Consider the following 22,959-nt stretch of genomic DNA (forward strand, 5'->3'; position numbering starts at 1 on the left):
CCCTTGGTGGGTGGCCTCAGTGCAGCCGGCATCACTCCTGGGACCCCTCCCCTACCCTAGGACCCTTTCCCACCCTTACCCCAGGGATCTGGGGTCTGGCTTTCCTCAACTCAGTCCTCACCCTCTTTCAAACGCGTCCTGACGACATACCCTCCTCATGCTTTAGTCTGCATGTCCTGCGGGGTCCGCTGTGGCCTTAACTCAGTCCCCACCAGATATGGAGTTCCTCGAGGTCCTGACTGAGGGACTAAACAGGGTCCTCCTGGTCAGAGGCAGTGGCCGGGAGGTGATCACCATCTACTCCTAACGCTCAGCCACTCTGGAGGCGCGCTGGGTAGGCACAGGGATGGTGCTGCATGCACAGACCCTTGACCTGCCAGCATGGCTTCCTACGGAAGATTCTAGAATACCACCAGGCTCTCCTGTCTAGGCTGAGAGCCAGCATATGACTGAAAAGGTTTCCTCAAGTCTGAGGGGAGGTGAGAAGCCCTTGGTGCTCCGTGTGCTTCCAAGGGAGGCTCAGAGTGCCGAGGACACAGCTGTCCCTCTCATGAGGGCCATGCACACAACCTCTGGATTCTAGAATTAATTCTCCTTGGTTGCACCCACCTGGTCTGTTGTGGCAGTCACATTTAGTTCTGCCCCAACGAGAACATTCACAAGAAGCCACACTTGGACTGAAGGTGATCCTTGGGCCATTAGGGTCTGTTTATGAAGGTAAAAGGTCAGCCTGTGGCTAAGGACTCAGTAGAGGTTATCAGCCACTTGATCTGTCTGTTCCTTTGAGTATCCATGTTTGTTTCCGTAAATAAAGGCAGAGAAGTCAGCTGCCCACGCCACATCCCCAGGCTCAGCTAGGTGGCCGTGGTCAGGTCCCCGCCTTTCGGGGGATGTCTGGTAAGGGAACCTGGTTGTGCAGGAACACGGGGTGGGGTGTCCCGCTGGGTTTGTGCTGCAAGAAGCTCCTGAGGGAAGAACCCCTAGTCGAGGAGTCCCCGGAGCCCAAGTGTGCTTCTGGGAACTCCAGCTGAAGCACTGGTGGGCCCCGCCCGGCAGGCTCGTTTCTGCAGTGTGGAAACAGTAAATGCTGAGGCAACACCTTCAGGACCACAAGCACGCCACACAGTTCAGCATCTGATGCACACTTGCTCCTGTGACTGCCATGTCCACGCTTCACGTTCTGGGGAGGGGCACCGGTTCTGGGGAGGAGTCCTGGGGCGGGAAGGGCACATGCACTGAGTTGTCCGGCTGAAGCCTGTGCCCCTCCTCCGCATGGAGGGGATGGTGACAGCTGTCTGTATGGCACTGACGCGGTACCTTTCAGTGATCCATAGACTTTGCACTTTACCTTGTGGTCTTTCTGCTCGTGGTCGTGATCGCATTCACTGTAGATGCCGCAGTAATTTGTGCCTCACTTTCTGTGTGGCTTATTTATTTGTTTAAACACCTGGGTGTCTCAATGCTAAGTAAGTTGTCCACAAAGAGATTGTCTGTGAAAGAGGCCCAAAGGACCGAGCCCTGGGCTTTCTCGGGCTTCCATGGGCTCCCAAGGGAATTGGCTTGGGCTACGGAGTTCATGCTGGGACAAAGGCTAGGCGTGCATTGCCAGAGGCTTCTGAGGAGCCATCGGGCAGCCTAGACGGTCAGCATCGCCATCAGTGCCCCCTGGCCAGAGTGTGTGCCAAATAGCCACAGCCGAGGCTGGGGGTAGGGGTCCAGACTGTGCCCGTCCTGGGTCAGCACTGAGTTAAGTGAAACCTGCCTCCCTCACAGGTGTGTGGCGAGGGTCGTCCACAGTCTCTGAGCACCTAACTAACTGCAGTCTGTTCAAGTGGATTTTGTTTTCTTTTTACAGGTTCCTTTGTATGATTTTTGTTAGTAGAAGAATAAAATTGAATACAATCAATACTGAAGAGTCAATCTGGTTTCGCATTTAGCATAAAAATCAGACAACCGCAGAAAATGCCCTGATGCCTCCTTTCGCTTGGAGGAGTTTGCTGAAATAATTTTCTATCAGGATGAAATCAGTAAATAAAGCCCATGATTAGAGGGGACCCCTTATTCTAACACACAGTGTCACAGTAAACCCACCAGGATGGAGGTGAACTGCGGAGGCTGACTCCTGCAGTGTGACGTGGATGTGTAAAGGTGTGGATGCTGTGGAAACTGTTTTAGTCCTAAAACTGTTAGTCTGTGTGGCCCAGCGATCCTGCTCCCGGGTGTATAGCCCAGAGAAGTGTGTGTTCACATAAACTTGTACACACATGTTCATAGCACTAGTCACAGCAGCCAAAATGTGGGAAGAGCCCAAACACCCAGCTGTTGGTAGTGACTAAAAATGTAAACGCATTCACTGGAATATAATTCAGTCATTAAGTGGAATGACGTTCTAACGTGCTACCCCATGGATGAGCTGCATGAAAGAAGCCAGCCACAGGTCACATGTGATTCCACTTAACATGTACTGTGCAGAATAGTGGGATCCAGATAAAGTGGATTGGTGGTGAGTTAACCAGGTGGGGGAGGGGAGAGTGACTGGGCATGGGGTTCCTTTTAGAGTGAAGGTGTTCTGAAGTGTTCATGGTGGAGTCTGTACGGTCTGAATGTGCAAGAGCACTGGGTGCGGCCCTGGCCGGTTGGCTCAGCGGTAGAGCATCGGCCTAGCGTGCGGAGGACCCGGGTTCAATTCCCGGCCAGGGCACACAGGAGAAGTGTCCATTTGCTTCTCCACCCCTCCGCCGCGCTTTCCTCTCTGTCTCTCTCTTCCCCTCCCGCAGCCAAGGCTCCATTGGAGCAAAAAAATGGCCCGGGCGCTGGGGATGGCTCTGTGGCCTCTGCCTCAGGCGCTAGAGTGGCTCTGGTCGCAACATGGCGACGCCCAGGATGGGCAGAGCATCGCCCCCTGGTGGGCATGCCGGGTGGATCCCGGTCGGGCGCATGCGGGAGTCTGTCTGACTCTCCCTGTTTCCAAGCTTCAGAAAAATGAAAAAAAAAAAAAAAAAAAAAAAAGAGCACTGGGTGCCCAGGACCTGTGTGAAGCTGCCCACCACGCCTCCTGAGGGCCGTGGGGGTGGTGGACACAGGACATCTGGAGAGTGGAGAGGGACCTGGAGCGCTGGGCTGGCCAGTCTTTGCCAAGGGTGTTCACCCCGTGACCTGGAGCAGGGGGGCCAGTCTTCGGGGCAGGAGTGAGGGTGTCACGGGAGCAGGAGGCCCAGGCTCCACAAGGGCCGGCAGAGTTGGTAGGATCCCGGGGTCCTGACAGCTCCGTGCCCACGGGCACCCACACAGCAGGTTCTGTGGTGGGGCAAATTCAGGCATTGTGGTCTTGCGGCAGAGTCTTCTGGACCTCAGACTCAGCATGACGCCTGCTATTGGACAGCCCTGGAGAGGGGTACAGGTGCAACAGGCAGGCGCACCCACGTGGTCTGAAAGGCAAACTCACTGCCAAGGTGTGGCAATGGCTGGTTGGCCGCGGCTCACAGTGCGCGGAGGAAGCACTCGCCCCTCCCGAGGCTCCACTGCACTCGCCCCCTGTGGGCAGGCACCTCTCCCTTGCTGGGTGGGCTGCCAGCACCTGACCCAGCTGGGTGCTGCCACCCATGTCTGTCACCAAAAGCCCTGGGGTTGCGTTGGGCTCTGGGCCCCACTCAGCCCTACTCAGTGCCACCCACACCTCTGCTCCCACACACAGGCCCCTGGGGCCCGGCCAGCACAGTCTGTCCACTCTGTCCCAGGCCTCCCCAGCCTGGCATTACTGGGGCCTCTCGGGTACAACTTCCCCCAAAGCCTTGTGTTCGCTGGGACCTCGTCAAGTGCTCAGGAGATAAGGCTGTGGCTCTGGCTTGTCTGTTTCTTGGCTTTTCTGCGGTGGCCTTGTTTCTTGAGAGGGCGATGAAGATGCAGGAGGCGGGGCCAAGAGGTCTCGGGACAGGTGCTCACATCTACCCCCTTAAGCACGACTGCTGCAGAGAGGGGCCAAACAGAAGCAAGTGCCGCTGGATTCCAGCGCGGTTATCTGTGAAACATCCTGGGAAGTATCGTCTTTACGTTGTCGGTCCAGGAGTTAACAGTTAACGTGGAGGAGTGTCTGCGTAAGCTTTCCTTCACTGGCCAGGCACTGTTCCCATCTCTTCATTATGGACGTCACAAAGTGCACCATATCATAAGGAGGTGAGAGGTGTGACTCCTGCCCGCCAGAGGGCGCCACTGCCCGCGGGAGCTGGTGGGATGGACTTGCACAGGCGGGGCCAGGCAGTGGTCATTTCCGTTTGGACATTTCTGTGCTGTACAGACTCACAAGCAGCAGGCACACTCGGCTTCTGGTATGTTTGCTGGTGGTCCAGTGCACTTGCAAGTAGTTTTTAAAACTAGGGTTTGGGGGCAGAGTCAAGTTCAGGCCCCATCTGATCTCCCTGCCAGCCAGCCAGCACAGCACCAGCCTGAGGGCTGTGGCAGAGCTGCAAGGATCAGCTGGGATTAATTAAATAAATTCCCCGAATGTGAGACCAGGTGTAAGAGCTCTGCACACTGAGGAATGGACCCAGTTCGGGATGGCAAGTGTTTCTTTAAAAATCCCAATGCCATCTGTGTGGCTGTCACCGCAGGATTTCATGTGTGAATGGAGTACAGATATGCCCCCACGAGAGGGCGCTCTGCCCTGGGGCAGCTAGGCACCAGCTGGGGTCTGATGATCTGAACACCTGGAAAACTGATTTGGGAGTGCTGCAGCCATGAAAGACCCCGAGAGCCTCTAGTTCTCCCTGCACACGTGGCCTCGGCTCACGGACACACACCAGTTACTCAGAAATCCCGAGCGGCTTTACAGTGGCCACTAACAGGGACGAGATGGGAAAGGGCAGGGGGAGACAGTAGCAGCTGATGCACTGGCTCCTCCAGAGTCTCATCGCAAAGAGCCCAGCGCCTCCATGTCAACCTTGGTTCAGGCAGCCCTGGACAGTGGCCTGAAGTGTCTGTCCCCTTATCATAAACCAAATCTGGGGCTTAAGGTTTTTTTTTTTTTCTTTTTTAGAGCAATAAAATGGGAGGAAACATTACCCATAAATCTGGAGTTCTATATTAATTTTCCTTCTACAAACGTCTGTGTAAACAGAGACTGACACACAGATACACCCCCAGTGCAGCACGAGCACCCACAAGCTGGTACAGGTGAACTGACCGTGTCTATTTGAGCTCGTTTTAGAATAGTTTGTGATGTGTTACAAAATGCACATATTTTTATTATGTTGGGGGAGGGGAACCTTAATTACAAGTTGACCACCAATTTTATTGATTCTTAAAAACAGTTCCACGAAGGTGAATGCAAAGTCGCCTGCACAAACTCTCAAGAGGCCCGAAAGCCCACTTGCTTGTCTCAGCTGGAGGAAGGAGTCCCACTGTCCTGCCATCGGGGACACTGCCAGTCAAGGTCTCATGTCCCGCAGACACCGTCACTGCCCCTTTTCCTGACCCTCCCAGGGGGATCACACTGTTCCACAGGGGGGCATCGTGGAAGCTGTGCCGTGAGCTCCATGATGGTTCACGTGTGAGCCCAGAGGACAAGCATCCTGCCTCCCGTTGAGAGGACTGTGTGTGTGTATGTTTAGAGAGAACCGACCACCTCCTCTGGCCCTGCTGTCCATGTCTGTGTCCACTTAAGATTCTGCTGCTGGCCCCACCCCACCCGTGCCCTCCTCTTCGCTCTCATGGCCCCACCTCCTGAATATCTTGACCACTGTTTGAGGGGCACCTCACGCCTCCCTGGTGGCTGCCCTTCTTCCACTATGATCCGTGCTCGGCCTGGGGAAGCAGAACTCGCCCCTGCGCACGCAGCAGTGCACCGAGGCACAGCTGCTCCCCCAGACCACGCCCTTTGGGCTTCAGAATGACCAATCACAGGAGGGTTGCCGTGCTGCATGTTCAGTCCTGGCTATGTACAAGGCCTCGCCACCCTGCGCGTCTCAGTCTGCGGCATTCGAAGCGTGAGGCGCCACAATAAAAACATGAACGTCATCATGCCACCAGGGCCCGTCTTGGAATCGTAAGTGAAAGATACAATTGTACTTTTCTATGCTTACATACGGTTTTATGGGTTACACAGAATCACTTCATAACTGGGAAACATCAGTGGTATCAAACGTGTTCATCTCAACATGACATCCGTTGAGAGCACGGAGGGAAGAGCAGAGGAAGAGTGAAGGGCCTTCTCCACGTGTCCACCCGGGGGCACCTCAGCCGCCCGCACCAGAGACAGGAGCCGGCGCCCGGTTGGGGCGCCAGCTGGGGCGTGCGCGCTAGGACGGGTGGTGGTGGTGGTAGTGGTGATGGTGGTGGTGCTCGTGATGGTGGTGGTGCTCGTGGCGCTGCACCACGGGCCCCGAGAAGCCCTCCCCCACCAGCACGGGCGGCAGGTCCCGCACCACCTCGTGCTCCATGACCGCAGGCTGGCCCAGTGCCGCCTTCAGGGGTGAGTGGCCCTCCCTGCCCTTCTGCCGGTACCGCTTATGGCCGTAGGGCTGTGGCGGGGGCTGTGGCGGGGGCTGTGGGAGGTGGTGGCCATCCTGGGAGGGCTGCGGCAGGGCGGCCGGTGGGTAGTAGCTGAAGGCCCTCCCGAGCTTGTTCCCACCGGGCATGCCCCCACTGGGCACTCCGGGCGGCCTGCCCGAGCCCTTGGGGGACTTGAGGAACTGCTTTTCCTGTCCCTTCAGCCGGGGTTGCACATCCAGAGCCCGGGCAGTGGGCTCGCCACCCAGAAGAACATGGTCAGCCAGCACCTGGGACCTGCGGTTGTGCATGTTGTGAGCATCTGACTCCTGGGAGCGAGACCTGCTCGGAGGGTGTGAGGCCTTGCCCTGGTACTCCTGCTTGGCCTGTGCCGGCGGGGACCCTGCACACATGGGACACAGACTGTGAGGCCCTTTGCAGGGCCTGGACATCGCACCTCGGACCAGGCCCTCTCACACACACCTGGACGCAATGCAGCGGCAGCATGGTTGTTGCAGGGGCCCTAGCGCCCTCAGGCCAGGGCCCTGCTCCTAAGGGGGGGTCCATACCCCTAGCGCCCTCAGGCCAGGGCCCTGCTCCTAAGGGGGGGTCCATACCCCTAGCGCCCTCAGGCCAGGGCCCTGCTCCTAAGGGGGGGTCCATACCCCTAGCGCCCTCAGGCCAGGGCCCTGCTCCTAAGGGGGGGTCCATACCCCTAGCGCCCTCAGGCCAGGGCACTGCTCCTAAGGGGGGGCCCATACCCTGGGCCTCTTGCCCAGGAGACTACCCCAGTACCTACCAGGTCCAAATTTAGACGTGTAGTTCTCTATTCCAGCCAGGTCCAGGTAGTGGTTTCTCCGCTCAGTGTTCTCATCCACACAGTATGGTCCCCTCACGGGGCAGGGGTGGGGGTCAGCATTGGGCCTCCTGTGTGGGGCATAAGGCAGATGGGGCCTGACTTCCGCACAAGACCAGAGCAAACATCCCTCAGAGATTAAGGGGGCACTGGAACAGACGGTCCTGGGCAGTGGGCTCTGACCAGTGTCCACCTCCCGGAGAGGAACATCAGAAAGGGTGGGTGTCCAAGGCAGCAAGATCCCCAGGGGCCCAGGACCCCATCCAGACCCCGGGACCACTGTTGCGAGTTGTCTTAGGGAACCTGGAACTCCCATCTTCTGGTCCACGTAGAATGCCCAGTCAGTCCCCGAGTCAGAGAGCGGGTCACTGCCCTGAGACCTTCACTGTCCGTGTCACCTCCACAGTTCAGTGAGTGGAACCCCAGTGTGCCAAAGACTATGCCGGACTGAGGCTCTGAGGCTGAGCTGCCCTTTAAGCCTCACCTGTCTCAGACAGATGCTGGGTGTGCCCAGCCCCAGCCGGAGTGCCGGGCCATAAGACAGTACCCTCACCCCAATGGGAAGCTGTCCCCAGGGCTCCCCTGTACCCAGGTCCCTGTCCTGGCAGTTTGCCCTGAGGGGGAAGCCCCTGCAAGAAGCAGGCGTGTGGCTGGGCTGCACCAACCTGAGGGTACACCTGGAGGAAAGTGCTGGACCCCAGCTCCTCACCTGATGTGAGCAGACAGTCTCCTGTCGGCCACCCTGGGGTCCTCGGAGATCTCACCCTCTGTCCTGCAGCGAGTGGACTCCCGCTCTGAAAGAGTAAATGCACGTATTCATTGGTTCATGTGTTCATTCATTCACTCCTTTATGAGCAAACACTTCTGAGCCCCCACCAGGTGCCGGGCCCCGCTTTCCATGTCTAGGAAACCACAGAGGTTTTGCTCTGGTGGGGGTGGGAGAGGAATGGGGTTAACAGTAACCCCTGTGGCTTGGTAGGTGGGAGATGACGGGGGGCTGTGGGGGGTGCAGAGTGGGGGTGGGGGCCAGGAAGGGTGTCTGCAGGGAGGGGGTGGGCTGCCATTTAAAGCAGGGTCTTCAGGGCATCTGAGCGGGGACCCAGGCCCCTCACCCTCACCCTGGCCAGTGAGAGGACCCTCCCTCCTCTTGCTGGAGGGCTCAGGACTGACGGTCAGCTTCACGCGCAGGGTCTTACTGCTGCCAGAGGAGTGGTTGACTGAGGCGTCAACGACCTCGTAGATGGTGTGCATCAGGCTGGACATGTCCTAAGGATGGCACTGATGTCACGGACACTGGTGGACTGGTCTGGGGACTGCCCGCCCACGCCACTACCTCCAGGCGGCCTGCCTGTTGGAGCCCCTCTGCATCCCACAGACCCTGGCTCAGACAGGATGACTCACTGAGCAGCCTTTCTCAGCCCACATTTAGCCCCACAAGGCACCAAACAGACGGGCAGGTAGCCCTGCTTTTGCTGGCATCACATTTCTTGGACTTTTCAATTTCACACTGAATTTATATGTTCAAAGGACTTTGCAATCAGGTAACTACCAAAGTGTTGCTCTTTAACCCAGAGACACTATTTCCGTGTCCTACATGTCTGCTTCCTTTCAAGGGGCACCATGCCCATCCTGGACACACAGGCCAGCAGAGGGGAGGGCCAGGGGCACTCCTGGGACCCTCACCACCTTGAGGAGGGGCAGCTGGCCTCACTGAGCCTCAGGGGGCTCCAGAAGCAGGCTGTGCAGGAAACAGTGCTGACCACCTGGGCTCCACTGGTTACCTAGGTCAGTCACTCCCGCCCGCCCTCCTGAGAAAGGTCCGGCCTCTCCTCCCACCCCAGAGGGCTTAGCCTGTCTCCCCATCACTGATGCCAGAGGCACGGTATCTGTCTGCTGCCAGACCCCTGCCCCGTGGACTATGTTCTAAAGACACAAGCGTATCACCTCCCTGGTGGCCTTCCCACTGTTGTCAAAGCCATAGAGCGTGAAGGTCCACTCCTGGCGGTTGTCCTCCTCCACTGAGACATCACATTGGAGCGCCTGCAGGGCACATGGGGACAGGGGCAGGTGGGGTCGTCACCCTGCACTGGGACCCCGAGCTTTCCCCATCTCTTGGGAAAACAGGCCGCCTCCCATTGACCCCTCAAGCTCCTGCCCTGGATGGGCCGGGAGACCAATGGTGGACCTCTGTGTCATTCCCATGGTGCTGGCATCACACCTGGGGGGTGCTGGGTTGTTGCTGCCAGCCACCTGGCCAGTTTGGGCTGGATTCGCAGCAGCTCTTTCCTTGCACAACCCTCATCCCCCCCCTGCCCCCCCCGCCTTCCCCAGAGCTTGTGGGTGTTGGAAGCATAGGCAAGTTTTGCTTAACTTCTCCAACTGACAGAACCTCGGGCCAGCTGCCCAGGCAGGAGCCCCTTCTAGGACTGATGTGCGCCTAGCCCAGCTGCAGACGCCCCCGCACCGGGAGGTGGAGCAAAGACCTACGTCAATGTTCAGGTGCTTTTTGCCCAGGCCTCGTGGGCCCTCGCGGTTTGCCCCTCTTTCAACATCATCCGCACTGAAGAGCTGTCCGGTACCCTCTCGACCTTCAGCCTTCTCGGGGGGGAGTGCCACTGGAGGTACAAGAAGGAGTGAAGAGGCACGTTTCCCTTCATCCGGCCCAAGCAGGCGGCTCCGGGCAGTGGAGATGCGGGAAGGCGCGCTGGGGAGCCTGTGGTCCTTTCTAGTGCGCCTGAGCCGCCAGCCCACCCTTCCAGAACAAGGACCTGTCAAGGGGTCTGTGCCGAGGGCATGATCTGTGTCCTCACCTGGGCTAGCCATGGCCAGCTGTGTCCTCCGCTCTCGCCTGGATGGCCATGGCCAGCTGTGTCCCCCCCTCTCGCCTCAGATGGCCATGGCCAGCTATGTCCCCCCCTCTCGCCTCGGATGGCCATGGCCAGCTATGTCCCCCCCTCTCGCCTCGGATGGCCATGGCCAGCTGTGTCCTGCTGGCTCTACCCCACCCGGCCAGCAGGGGCTCTGGAGGGCAAGGTGGGGAGGAGGCTGCCCTGGGCTGGTCTGGGTCTGGTGGGGAAGCTAAGGAGCATGGAGCGCGGGTGGTCTACGTCATCACGGACTCGGCTCATCCAGGTGCCCTGAGGGCAGGTTTGGGGCATATGCCTGGGGTACAGAGTACAGTGTGAGGTTTGGGGAGCAGGACTTACCCTCAAGAGGACACTGGTCCTCCCGGAAAGGTCCGTCCTTCAGATCCCCACTGAGAAGCTCCTGTAGGGAGAACAGGGAGTGTGACCACAAGGCTCAGCAGGGCCGCCATGGACACTAGCCTTCTTGGCTGTCACTACAGAGACACCAACCTGTCCCCACCTCACTAAGCCTCAGGTTTTTAGGAAGTAAAATACATGCACATCCCACGGTGTCGTCCGGTTCCATTAGAACCATCTCCGGGACAAGACGCAGCTGCCAGACAGGAACTAGGGGAGTGCTGCCCCCTAGCTGCCGAGAACCCAGGGGGCTGGGCTCCCTGCTGTGGTGGGAAGGCGCCTCCCCGGGGCAGCCAGGTGAGGCCGAGGGGCCTGCTTAGGGAAGCCCCTCAGCTTCCAGAGCCAATCCCAAAACTAGTCATGGAGAAATGGAAGATTCCCAGTGTACAGAGATGTGTTGTACAATTGGACACCTGAAACCTCTATAATTTTGTTAACCAGGGTCAACCCAACAAATTCAATTAAAAAAGAAAGAAAGAAAGAAAAACAAGAGACTTCCAACAGAAACTTGACAGAACAAAAGCTCGCATGGTCCTCGTAAAGAGCCCACAGAGTAAAGAACACGAGGAAAGGCAACGAGAACCGGGGGATCAGGGAAGCACCCTGAACCAGAGGACTCCGCCTGACAGACACGTGCCTGCACGAGCCACTCGCTCCAGGGACAGCAGTGTTTCCCAGGGCTCTGGACGAGCACAAGCCCTCTACTCCCCAGACATTTTTGTCCTGGCTTGATGGCTGCAGAGTGTTGACGGCCCAGCAGACAGTAGATGCAGAGTGTCTGCGTGTGGACACAAACCCCCAGGGCTCCTTGGCGGGGCAGCCCTCTAGTCCACAGCTTTAGCCCTCCTCCCGACCGGAGCCACAGCCTCACTAGAGGCCCCTCATCTTTCCCTTGGCTACAGGCCTGGAATCCAATGACAGGAAGCCCATCAGGGTCACCCCTGATGCTCAGCTGTCCTTGGCCAGGGCCCTGGCAGGGGGTGGTGGAAGGTTCCAGATGGACCCGGTGCCATCCCCAGGCTACCGGCCGTGAGGAGGACACCAGGCCTAACGTCACCTCCAGGGTGTAAGCACTGTGGAGTCAGACAGATTTGCACTGCCAGCTCTCCTCCTGTTGTGCCAAAGGGCTGACAGAGTCTACCTATCCGGGAGGTCACGTCTGCACCCTGCCGTCCCAAGGCGGCACAGCGGGCGAGGGCGCCTCGTGCCCAGCCGGTGGGAGAGAGACACGGCAACCCTTGGCCATGGGAGCAGCCTCTTCCCCTCCCGCTTTATGTTTCATCAAAAACATCCGAACCCCGGTGTTGGCCTGGCAGCATCTGAACGCTGACCACTGACCACAGGAACCTGTTGGCATGAGGTCACCCAAGGCACCCAGTCACTGAAAGAGACAAGAGGGAGCTTGGGTTCCACGTCCACCACGTCCACAGCACCAGCCACGTGGCCGCTATGCCTGTCACATGCTCTCGGCTTCCTCATGCAGGAAGCCTGGCGCCCCCGGCTAGACTCTCCAGCGAGGCCCTGCGAGTGACCCCAGGCAGCACACGTCCATCAGCTGTTGGAAAAGGGATGCCTGCCTTCCTCCAAAGCACTGCACGCAATGCTTCTTTAAAAAGCACGGCATCTCCAGCCCATTCTTTCTGAGAGGCTCAATGGCAGCAGACAAAACAAAAGAAAAACCAAACACTTCCATCCAAACATACAAACTGCTTCTTTCTCAGGAGGCATCGAGGAGGAACATAAAATGCCCTAAACATCTGGGTACATGGAACTGAGGAGATCAAAACACAAGCGATTTCGGGCTCTCACTCCCTGCGTTTGGTGAGGATGAGCCTGGACATCCCCTCTGCATGTAGAATGGAACCCCGACAGGTTCCACTGAGGTCTCCCCACGACCTCCTGGGAATACAGCAGGGGTGACCTGAGGGATGAAACACCAGCCTCTCGGGGCTTCTGGAAGATCTGTTCGGCCGCAGAGCGGGTGAGTTCTGAAATGGGCAGAGAGGACGGTGGGCCCATGCATGTGAAGGGAAGGCTTCTCGGGGCTCCAGCAGGGCCGGGGGCACCACCATGGGGCACCCGGGACAGGTCAGACACCATCACTGCTGAGACCACACCCTGAGGAAGATGGAACGTGAGGGTGTGTGACTCGGGCCCAGGGAGGGCTCTGAATGAGCCGAGAGACCCCTGCTCTCTGCCCCGTGTCTTTCTCTCCTTACGCCCCACACCACAGCCCCGTGTGTACCCTCAGAACGAGGCTACTTATACCGTTCATTTTTAGGATTCCAGTTGGGGAATATGCTTGAGCTTGATTTAATAAGAAATAACACCTACTTATTAAAAGATACTACTTCCTTCCCTTTTTGTACAGTCTCTGACACTTGGAAAACTTGATTTTGCCACGGTGCTAATGGCTCCGCAGGGTTCTACGGTTTCTACGAGCGCCCATTGGGGCTGGACGCACCAAGCAATGCAGGGGCCCGAGAGCTCCAAGGGCTTTCCTAGCCTCTGGGCGGGGCTGAGCTGACAGCGAGATAAAAAGCCCAACCATGTCTAAAAATCTGATTTTTGGTTAAATTTTTTCCTGCAAAATTTAAACAAGTCATGAAGCTGAGGTCCCAGGCATTTTGGTGGAGCAGGGGCGGTGCCCGGACTTCCTGGGTGTGGGGAAAAACCGGTGCTGGAGGTCTAAGGTCTACGACAACAGAAATCATGTTATAAAGGGTAGTCAGAATCAGCTGGTGTCCAGGCTGGGGCTGTCGGCTGGAGCCTGCAGGGAGGGCCAGTGGCCCCTCAAGACTGCCACAGTGAAAAAAAAAAAAAAAAAAAGGAAAAAGGCCCTGGCCGGTTGGCTCAGTGGTAGAACGTCGGCCTGGCGTGTGGAAGTCTCGGGTTCGATTACCGGCCAAGGCACACAGGAGAGGCACCCATTTGCTTCTCCACACCCCCCCCCCTCTCCTTCCTCTCTGTTTCTCTCTTCCCCTCCCGCAGCCGAGGCTCCATTGGAGCAAAGATGGCCCGGGCGCTGGGGATGGCTCCGTGGCCTCTGCCCCAGGCTCTAGAGTGGCTCTGGTCTCTACAGAGCGACACCCCGGATGGGCAGAGCATCGCCCCCTGGTGGGCGTGCCGGGTGGATACCAGTCGGGCACATGCGGGAGTCTGTCTGACTGCCTCCCCGTTTCCAGCTTCAGAAAAATAAAAAATAAAAAATAAAAAGACTGCCACAGTGGATACTGAGACCTTCGGGAGGCCCCAGCTTGTACCTTCTCTGGGACACGGAGCGGGGTAGACGGGAAACTTGCTTGGTGAAGAGCCCCCTTCTATCCCAGGGTTCTGACTACTGCCTCTTCTACCATGTCCCCTCAACAACACCCAAGGGGCCCAGCCAAACTAAGGTCCAAGTGCTCAGATCCTGCATGATTCTAGATGATTCCACCCCGACCTGAGCACACTATCATCTCATTACAATCAGAGAAGTAAAAAGTAAATGGTAGTACTGTGTCCTCCAAATGTAAGGGGCTGCGACCAAGTGTGCACAGCACTTGCAAGAAGTTGCTCGGCAAAACTGCCAAAGCTCCAGACCCACTTCCAGGAAAGTGCCAGAACCGAGCAGAGCCGGTGGTGCAGCTCCGATAGGACATGCAGCCAGGAGACAGCGGGCAGGTGAGCGCAGACCCCGGTCAGCCTCCTGTACTGCTCCCCACGCTGCAGTAATGAAGGATGGATACAATAGTCAGCAGTGGATACAACAGCCTGTGACTAGTGCGCTCACATTCCTGGAAGTTCCATTTGAAAAATATGTTCATCCACATAGATCCCAACACTAGAATCCACAGTGTTTATCTATGAGCTAAACCAGCTACTACCTCTGAGATGCAGAGAGGCTCAAATAAGGGGGAAAAAACATTTGGGAGAAAAGTAACAATTCTTGTCCCTGTGACCGGTGGTTTCAGTCAAATTCGTCCTGGTTACATCAAAATGCCCTTTAATCTGAGCTGCTTTGGCTAAACAGGAGGGCCAAAAGCTTTAATTGTGATGGATAAACTTACCACAGGGATGTTGGCCAGATGTGTGGCCCCTCCCTGTTGGGGTGACCTCCTAGGCTGTCGAATCCCAGATAATTGGGGCCCTCAAGTGAGACAGGGCACAAACACACCCCATCTCTTGAAGTCCAGAAAGTGCCCACCTCCCACAGAGCCCTGCCCAGGGCAGGACAGCTGTCCCCCTTCCCCCCTTCTGGGGATGCCCCTCACCAGCCTTCCTGATCTGAGATCCCTGTGGTAGAGACCCCCAACCCCCTCCTGGAACATCAGTTGTTGCTCACTCCTTTTGCCACCCCCAAAGGTATCCCAGCCTCATCCCTATGAAAGTCTGCAACCCTGCCTGTCTTCCCAATCTGGCCCCTGGCTGAGGGAGGGGCAGGAGACAGGCTCCTTTTTAAGGCACTGAAGGTGAGACAGGAAAGGAGAAACCGTTTGTGAGGCAAATAACCACATCTTGAGTGTCTCTGCTTTTCAGTGTTCACATATTCCTTCAAAATTTGGTGCATCTGGGATCTTAGCAAACACATTCCCAGTTTTCAGGGGCCTCTTGTTTTCCTTGGAAACCCCACGCTCTTGCGTAAAACAAAGGCTTCCCTTTCCCGCCCCTGGGAAAGATCTTTGAAGAAACCCGTGTGGCAGAATTACTGCTTCTTGCCGGGGAGCCTGAGCAAGGCGGAGCATCATGAAAAAAAGGACCTTGTAAGACCCGCTTCTTTTCCAAACAGCAGCCCTTGGGGTTAATTCCGTTGTGTCCTCCCAGGAAGGGCAGCTGTCTCCTCTTTTCCAAACGGTTAAAACCTGTGTGTGTGTTTTACTTGAAAGAGCCGTTGTTAGCTCAGCCTACAGTTCTTTAAAGGAGGTTAATGCAGAGGTCTTGGGGATATGGGCTTCAATAAACAGGGTCTGTGGAGGACAACTGGGCCCGGGGGACAGTGTAATTGTGTCCTAGGGCAGCAGTAACAAATGGTCACAAACTGGGGGCTTAAACAATAGAAATGTATGCTTTCACAGTTCTGGGGCAGAGATCAGAAAGCCAAGTGTCACAGGGCAGCACTCCCCCCCCCCCCCCCCAGGCTCCAGGGGAGGACCCGATCTGTCTCTTCCGGCTCCTGGTGGCCGCATCCCTCCAACATGCTGTCGCCTCTCCCTGTGTCTCTTCTGTGTCAAGTCTCCCATTGCCCCCTCTTAGAAAGATACCTACGTGGGAAGTTAGGGCTCCGCCAGGATGAAGGTCACATCTGCTGAGACCCTTTTCCACATCAAGTCACAGCCATAGGTCTGAGGGAGGAGGACAGGGACCTACGGGGCCAGTGTTCAGCTCCGGCCGTCTGAAGCCGGACCTGGTCTCCGTTCTGCTGACTGGCCAGCACTCCTGAATCAACCACCTCACCACTTGGGCCTCGGTTTCCTTTCTGTGAAACAAGGAAGGGGTTCCGAGGAGGGAGCTGGGGCTCTCCAGGTGCCCACGGTGTGCCACACTGCGAGATCTTCACCCAATGGGGAGACCTGTGCTGTGACGGTAACTAAGCTAACCCTGTCAGCTCTGACACCTGAACTTGCTGACAGATCCGACCTAAACAGGCCAGGAACAAGGGTGAGGGCGGAGGGGACGCAGATACTCCTTCAAGCGAGAACCGTGACCACACTGCCGGAAGCCCGTTTGCTTCTCTATGTAGATTCTTTGCACTCTCCAAGAGGCCTCTCTGGCTTGCGTTCCTGAGAATGTGGTGCTCTCCAGAGGCAAATATTTATTCTGACCAGAAAACCAGCTCTGTGTGCTGAGTCCCAGGAACAGGTCCCTTAACTGTGAGAGGGTCCAGGGTATTTGTGACGAGAATCAGTGAGACCGCCAGGAGAGGGGACACCCGGCTGCACCCCACCCACAACGCAGGAGCTGCGCTCTTGAAACTGTCCTTTTATACCATTAAAGCGAAGCTGGGTGACCTGCTCAGTGGAGCTCACAGCCCCTGCTGGCTCACGACCTAAAGCACCAGCACCCCTGGGCTTCTGGACGTGCTGCTTCCTGAATACGAGGTCAAGGCTGCCCCTCAGAGTCTAGGTGATTTCCCAAATCCTGTGTCTCCTCCCCCCAAGTGTAGAGGGGGCAGGAGGGGGCTCTGTGTGGACCAAAGTCCAAGCAGGTGAGAAAGAGAGGAAGAGAGAGAGAGACAGAGATGGGGCACAGAGGGGCTCCTTTGGGGGTGACCGGGGAGAGGATAACCGAGCAGATACGTTGGTGGCACTTCCCCAGAACTAACTGCTCTTACCGGGACAGCCACTGGATGCCTCCTCCGTGACTCAGAGGGCCCTTCAGGAGGGGATGGCCTTAAGTGCTGGGTGAATGTTAGGGATCATGGGGCCTGCAGGGCCCACACTTGTGGTCACAGGGGTTATGTAGAAGGTGACGTTCACCAAGTGTCCCCATGAAGTCAGAAACAAGATAGAGCCATTCTGGGTACACTCAGTCACAGTGCATTCAAACAGCGCTCGTGGAGTCCAAGTCCCTCTCCATGGCTGCACCCCTGCTCCCCAGGTCCACCCCACGTGGCTATGAGGGGCACTGGGTGGGAACAAGGACAGTGCACGGTGACAGGAGTGGTCTGGTGGGGATTCTGGTCAGCAGGGGCCCGTCCTTGACAGGCAACACCCTGGGCAGGCGAAGCAGGTAGCTTCACCTCATGGGGAAGGCAGGGCCTTGGGGAGAGCTGGGAAAAGGTCTATTGCCTTAACTCCAGCTTCCACAGTTAGCACTGCCTGCCAGTCATGGAACTCTCCAGAGGCAAAGGCAGCCATGTCAGGAGCTACCAAGGGCAACCTTGCTCCTCTTTGTAGGCAGCTCAGCGTGCGGTTCATCCTGCAAAATGTGACGGTCCCAGTGCTGGGTGGCACGGGTGGGGCTGGGGCCCGGGAACCGCCTGCCCAGTTATGATGGACCCTGGAGCTACAGGGCCCACTGCAGGCAGGCAAGGATTGTGTGGCTCAGAAGAGGCAAAGGGGTACAGGAGGGAGGCCTGGTGGGGCAGGGGTCCCCCAGGGGAGGTGTCCACTGGCTTGTGCTGTAAGTGGCCAAGGCCACTCAGGACAGTTTGGGAGGTGTCTGGGGCTGGGTGAAGGTGGAGAACAATGTGACATCCAGGCCAGGATGACTTGGGCCAGGGAGGTGCCTGGGCTCCCACTTACGGCCTGCAGGACACCGGATGTGCTGTGGGACGGATGTGGAGAGGTGGGGGAGGGTTGGGGTCATCGGGCAGCACACACAACTGGACCATGCAGGATAGACAAAGGGCAAGGCTGGGAGCCAAGGAATCCCAAGGGCTGGGACACCCCAGAGAGGGTGAGGGGAGGTGTCAGGGCCAGAGGGTCAAGGGTGTTAGAGACTAGAACAAGGAGGCCCATGGCACAGCTGGGAGGAGGGGCACCTTGGGACCTGTGAAGGAGCAGGTGAAGGCTGGCGGGAGGAAAGAGGTGGGGAGATGGGGGGTTGGGCTGCAGGTGGAGGGAGGGGACTGGAGGCCTGTGCTCTGTGCTCCATGGGAGCCTGGGGCGGGAGAGGCTCCGTCACTAGGCGCTCCTGCAGAGAAACATGGACTTGGAGGGGGGCAGCTGCTTCCAAGGCTGTTATTTAAATAAAAGAACGCCATCGGCAGGGCCAGGAATTCAAGGCGCGTTTCCAGACGCCACCGGATTGAAGGCTGTGTGGGAACACATCTGCCCCCGAGTGTCTAAGGGAATCGGGCTACTCTCAGAGGTTGTTGTTTGTAAGAAACGCGCTGTGAGGGGGTGGAGGCTGATTTCTGCTGGTTGCCAGTGGATGGAATTTGACTTCAAGGTGATCCGCCAGCGTCTGTCTGGAAACACCACGGCAGCTTTGAAGTGGAAGTCTCAGTTTCAACGGCTAAACAGTTTCAGATGTGACAATGTAGTTTTATGGGCTTAATAATTCCGACACATGTGCAGCTGAGGCCCACGAAGGGTCCCATTCAAGGGGCCGCTGTAACTGTTACTCTGAACTTCTGGTTTTAAAGTGAAAGATTAGGGACGATGAAACCAAGCATTCATGGGCAGGGGGCCGTGCAGACAGGCTTTCCAATGAGCTGCAGATGGTTTTAGTTGCTTTCTTTCAAAATTAAAATACAGCTTCAAGATCCGAGAGGGGCGTTTCTAGATTCTGCCCATCGGTACTTCTGGGTTAGGACTGTTTAATCAGACTTTGTAACAACCAAACTTGGAATTTACATCTAGAAACTTGGTCATTTGGGATCAAAGGCTCTCCTAAAATAAACATATGTGTCTCCTCACATGATAGCAGTGATTTATGTCCTGTACGAGGTCTCTGTCTTCTTATCCCTGTCTCAGCTTTTCACAATTTTGCTCATTTTAACAACACCCAAAATGTATTACACACACCACTTACCCTGGTCTATGGAGACTTATCTGTTGGCGTTCATCCACCCCCAAAATCACCCATGACCCTAGAGAAGGTTCCCAAGGGCCCCACACTTAGACCTCACTTGAGAATGAGTGCCAAGCCTGGTGACTGAAAACACATACCAGGGGACAGAAGCATCCTCTGGTGACACATTGAGGACAGGTGTGTCCACAGATGACATACACTACCAGGGATCCAGCCTGGTAGATGGCCCAAAGTGTGTGTCACTATGAAGAGATGACCAAGGGTGGAACCAGGCCCCCCTGCTACAGGAGTAACTGCCTCGTCAACTCATGCAGGGACAACATCGTCTTCAGTGGGAGGTCAGTGAGGAGCTGGGTTTAACCTCGTGGGGGCCAGGATTCTTCCTCCCACACTTGGGGAGAGGGTCCTGGCAACTCCTGTGCCCACATTACCTGACATGATTGGGAAGAGAAGCAGTAAGAGCCCCTGATCCCGAACCCCAGGCTTGTCAATGGGACCAGAACCCACATCCTGCCAGAGTCTCCACTTGAATCGAGTGTGGCTAAGGATGAGCAGGCGTCCCTGGGTCGGGACTGAAAAGTTTCAGCATAGATACTAAATGCAAGTGAGTATATACATGCATGTGCATATCTAGTCTACGAACACATATGTATATATGTGGTTAATATGCATTATATATACACAATATGTACACACACACACACACAGCATTTGTACCCTCACTAATTGAGAAGTGACCTTAAAGTATGCCAAAAACCTCCAGGATTCCCTTTCTCAACACCCTGGAATTTGCTCAGTCCAACGCTAAATGTTACAGAATCGCTCTACAGCTATTTAGCAACCTAATTTTCTCCTCCTAGTTGTGCTGCTACTGTTTTCGTCTTCAGAGCTAATGACTCAGAGTTTCACAGAAAAAGGAAAATCTCGAGTGATCGATCTTCCAAATGCAGCTGCTGTCCTCTGAGCATACTGGCTACAGGTCATAAAACACACCCAATAAAACCAAGACCCATGTCTCCAAACTCCTGACCCCTTTGCACCCTCACCCACCCCCGTTCACACAAGGTCCATGCCACTGGGTTTCAAATGCAGAATTTATATTCCCCCAACCTGGATTCTTCCACAGGAAAACCCACTGGATTTTTCATTTTCTTTCATTAGTATTAAAGCCTCATGTTTCCTATTTGGAAGGAAGATTACAAAGCTGGAAAGGAACAGTGTACATTTAAGTCTTTAACTTAGAAGGCACCAGGTGCTACCTAGCACGCATGTCAGTGCCCTTTGCAGAGATGAACAGACTGGAGACACGGAAGGGCTACTATATGATTATAGACTAGGACCACCAGGCTGAGCTACTGCGAGAAAAGAAATGAACGTATCTGCTTCTTTAGAAAGCCCCTCTGTAGCGTCATGTGGAAACACCCTCTCTGCACACAACAACGTAACAACCTCAGCCGGGCTCTGTTGTTGTTGGCCGAGGCTCCTGAGATCAAAGGATGGAGCCGGAGGCCGGAGGCGCACCCCTCCCTCAGCTCTGGTATCTGGCAGCTGTGGCAGAGAGAACTTAAAGGGGCAGAGACAAAACCTAAGCTACTTTTACAAACACCAACCAAAACCCACCCTTAAAGGAATTTAGTTGAGACTCCAGGTGTGAAAGATAAAAAGCATTAGGAAACCTGTACACATGTTTGGTGAGTGCCGATCTTACCCTGAAACCAGGCCCAGGGCTGGCTGCGTGGTTTGGGAAGTGGGAGGTGTGGCACAGGATGAGCCCAACTGCAGGACACCCATCCCTGCAGCTCTTCTGGGTGTCATTCCCAGCACCACAGAGCAGAGAAGACAGCCCGGTGTGGGGTTCTCGGGATGAAGGCAGATCTGGCACCGTGATGTGTGAGACCAGCCGGCCAGCCAGCCAGCCAGAGACCCACTGTCTGGCCACGTGGGGCAGCAGCCTGGTCACACAGCCCTTTGACTAACCCAAGACTTGCCCGCTGAGGCCCTAAGCCCCCCAGATAAGCCATGACTGGTGTGGACAACATCCACTGCCCCTGACTGCTGACCCTGAGAAACCTAAACGCAGGAACTGTCAGGACGAGCACATTCCCTCTCCATCTGGGCCACGCTCCCTCCATGACAAGCCAAAAGGAAGGGCAACTGCGGAGGCGGCTCTCGGAACACCAGGCCCAGGACCTTCCAGGCCGCTTCCCTCGCCACAGCCAGAAGGCTGGCGCCACCCTGAGATCCCTGGCCACTCGAACAGGATGCTGGACGGCACTGGACAGCACCAATGGAGGGGTCCAAACCCAAGCCAGGTCGGTGCAGGTCCTCCTGACCACAGGCTGGAAGCAGTAGATTATTATCACGTTCCAGCCAGGGCCCTTCTGCTGGGCAGCTGCCAATTCCTGCAGCCCTTTCCTGCTCACCTCAGAGACAAGGGGGCCATGATGTCACCACCTCAACAGAAGGACCACAGATGTGTTTGATTCATCATCCCAACCTCTCCCCGAGCTCCTGAAGAAAGCAGAGCTGGTCTCTGCTTAAAATACATCTCAGGCCTCTGGGGAAACCTCAAGGAGTAGCCATGAGCACTGCCTTTCCTGAGGGCTAGAGAGTTTTGTTTTAAAGAAAACCTAACCCATTTTAAACAAGTCAATGGAAAAAGAGAAAGCTTAAGATGTCGCCCCCCCCCCGCCCCCGCCCCTTGGCTCCAGCCGCTTTCTGGAAGCTGGGAAGATGGGGTCCGGGAACCTGGAGAATGCTGACTTGGTGGGAATGGGACCCACGGGCTGCCGGGCCCTTCTCCCAGCAGGGGGGCGCTTGTCATAGACAAGGTGTCCAGCCTCCTAGGGCTGCAGAAATGTCTGGGAGGCAACCATGTTGACAATTAGTGTAGCTGCTTCTGTGAGGTGGGAACGGGGTGTCAGCCATAGTTATTCCCTCCTGTTTTCACAATGGTCCCTGCACACATGGCCTCAGCGACAAATGTGGCAAAGCCCAGGCATGACGCTGCCCTTCCTCGACCAAACTGCTCCCCGAGCCTGGACATGCAGAGATGGCTCTCCCGCTGTCAGACCTCCCATCAGTGTATGTCACCACTGATTCTGCTCACATCCCCACATCCGTGGCAGCCTCCAGCCCTACCTGGCTTCTTGTGCACCCTTGATTTAGTTCTCCAGGCACCGATGGTACCGGAGGCGCCTGCTCTGTCACCTGCTGTCTGGCTCCCCTGCAGTCTGTGAGCAGGCAGGGAAGGAAGTCTGTTGGTCAGAACACACAGGCCCTGGGGCTCAGTCTGGGTTGGGGTCCTGGATGCACAACTCCATGGAGTGTGCCTTTGGGCAAACAGTCTACCCACATTGTGCTTCGGTCTCCTGTGAAAGGGGAAGTGACGGCTGTGAGGGGTAACCTGTACTTGTGCCAAGTGCTGGGACTGCATCACACTCCTGACTTAAGCAAAGGACTGTGGGTATCATTTCAGGTATGCCAGGTATGCACGGAGCTTGAGGGGGTGGGGAGGGGAAGGCGCTGAGAGATCTGGACTGCAACTGTGAAGGCTGGACCATCCAGGTCCCCGGGCAAGAGGGAAGGATGGGCCAGAGGCCACCAGGATTGGCGTACCACCTCTAGGGAGGTCCTTCTTGAGCCCTAGGATCAAGTAGGTATTTTTTATCTTTCCAGAAAACAATCAAACTGTATGTACCTGGGCCTCAATTGCCCCGACCTTATGTGAGAGGTTGCACCCCAGAGGATTGTCCACTTATGCCCTGAGACCCACGGGGTAACAGGCAGGACACAGCCTGGGGAGGGTTCTGCCCAGAACCAAGGCCAGCAGCCTCACGTGCGTGAGCACTGACAGCAGGAGCGCCTCCTGCTGGCAGGAACTGCTCGGTCCTAGCCAAC

The 22,959-nt window shown here is 56.3% G+C and overlaps 2 protein-coding genes across 12 annotated transcripts in view; one reads left to right on the top strand and one right to left on the bottom strand.

The window, feature by feature from the left end:
* The window catches only part of SLC12A7 (solute carrier family 12 member 7), a 91,070-nt gene extending 89,162 nt beyond the window's left edge, over positions 1-1,908 (top strand). For all 10 annotated transcript variants that reach the window (XM_066375002.1, XM_066375010.1, XM_066375021.1 and 7 more), the window contains exon 24: positions 216-1,908. In XM_066375002.1, the coding sequence (XP_066231099.1) occupies positions 216-307 (92 nt within the window). In that variant the 3' untranslated portion in view covers positions 308-1,908. The remainder of the gene's footprint in view (positions 1-215) is intronic.
* A 3,793-nt stretch (positions 1,909-5,701) lies between these two features.
* Positions 5,702-22,959, bottom strand: part of NKD2 (NKD inhibitor of WNT signaling pathway 2) — a 32,031-nt gene continuing 14,773 nt past the window's right edge. For both annotated transcript variants that reach the window (XM_066375106.1, XM_066375097.1), the window contains 7 exons: positions 10,546-10,606; positions 9,827-9,954; positions 9,284-9,379; positions 8,458-8,605; positions 8,049-8,133; positions 7,283-7,410; positions 5,702-6,886 (listed from right to left, as the gene is read on the bottom strand). In XM_066375106.1, coding sequence (XP_066231203.1) covers positions 6,294-6,886; positions 7,283-7,410; positions 8,049-8,133; positions 8,458-8,605; positions 9,284-9,379; positions 9,827-9,954; positions 10,546-10,606 — 1,239 coding nt within the window. In that variant the 3' untranslated portion in view covers positions 5,702-6,293. The remainder of the gene's footprint in view (positions 6,887-7,282; positions 7,411-8,048; positions 8,134-8,457; positions 8,606-9,283; positions 9,380-9,826; positions 9,955-10,545; positions 10,607-22,959) is intronic.

The sequence above is a fragment of the Saccopteryx leptura genome, chromosome 1 (genome assembly GCF_036850995.1).
Source record: "Saccopteryx leptura isolate mSacLep1 chromosome 1, mSacLep1_pri_phased_curated, whole genome shotgun sequence".
Taxonomy (NCBI): Eukaryota; Metazoa; Chordata; class Mammalia; order Chiroptera; family Emballonuridae; genus Saccopteryx; species Saccopteryx leptura.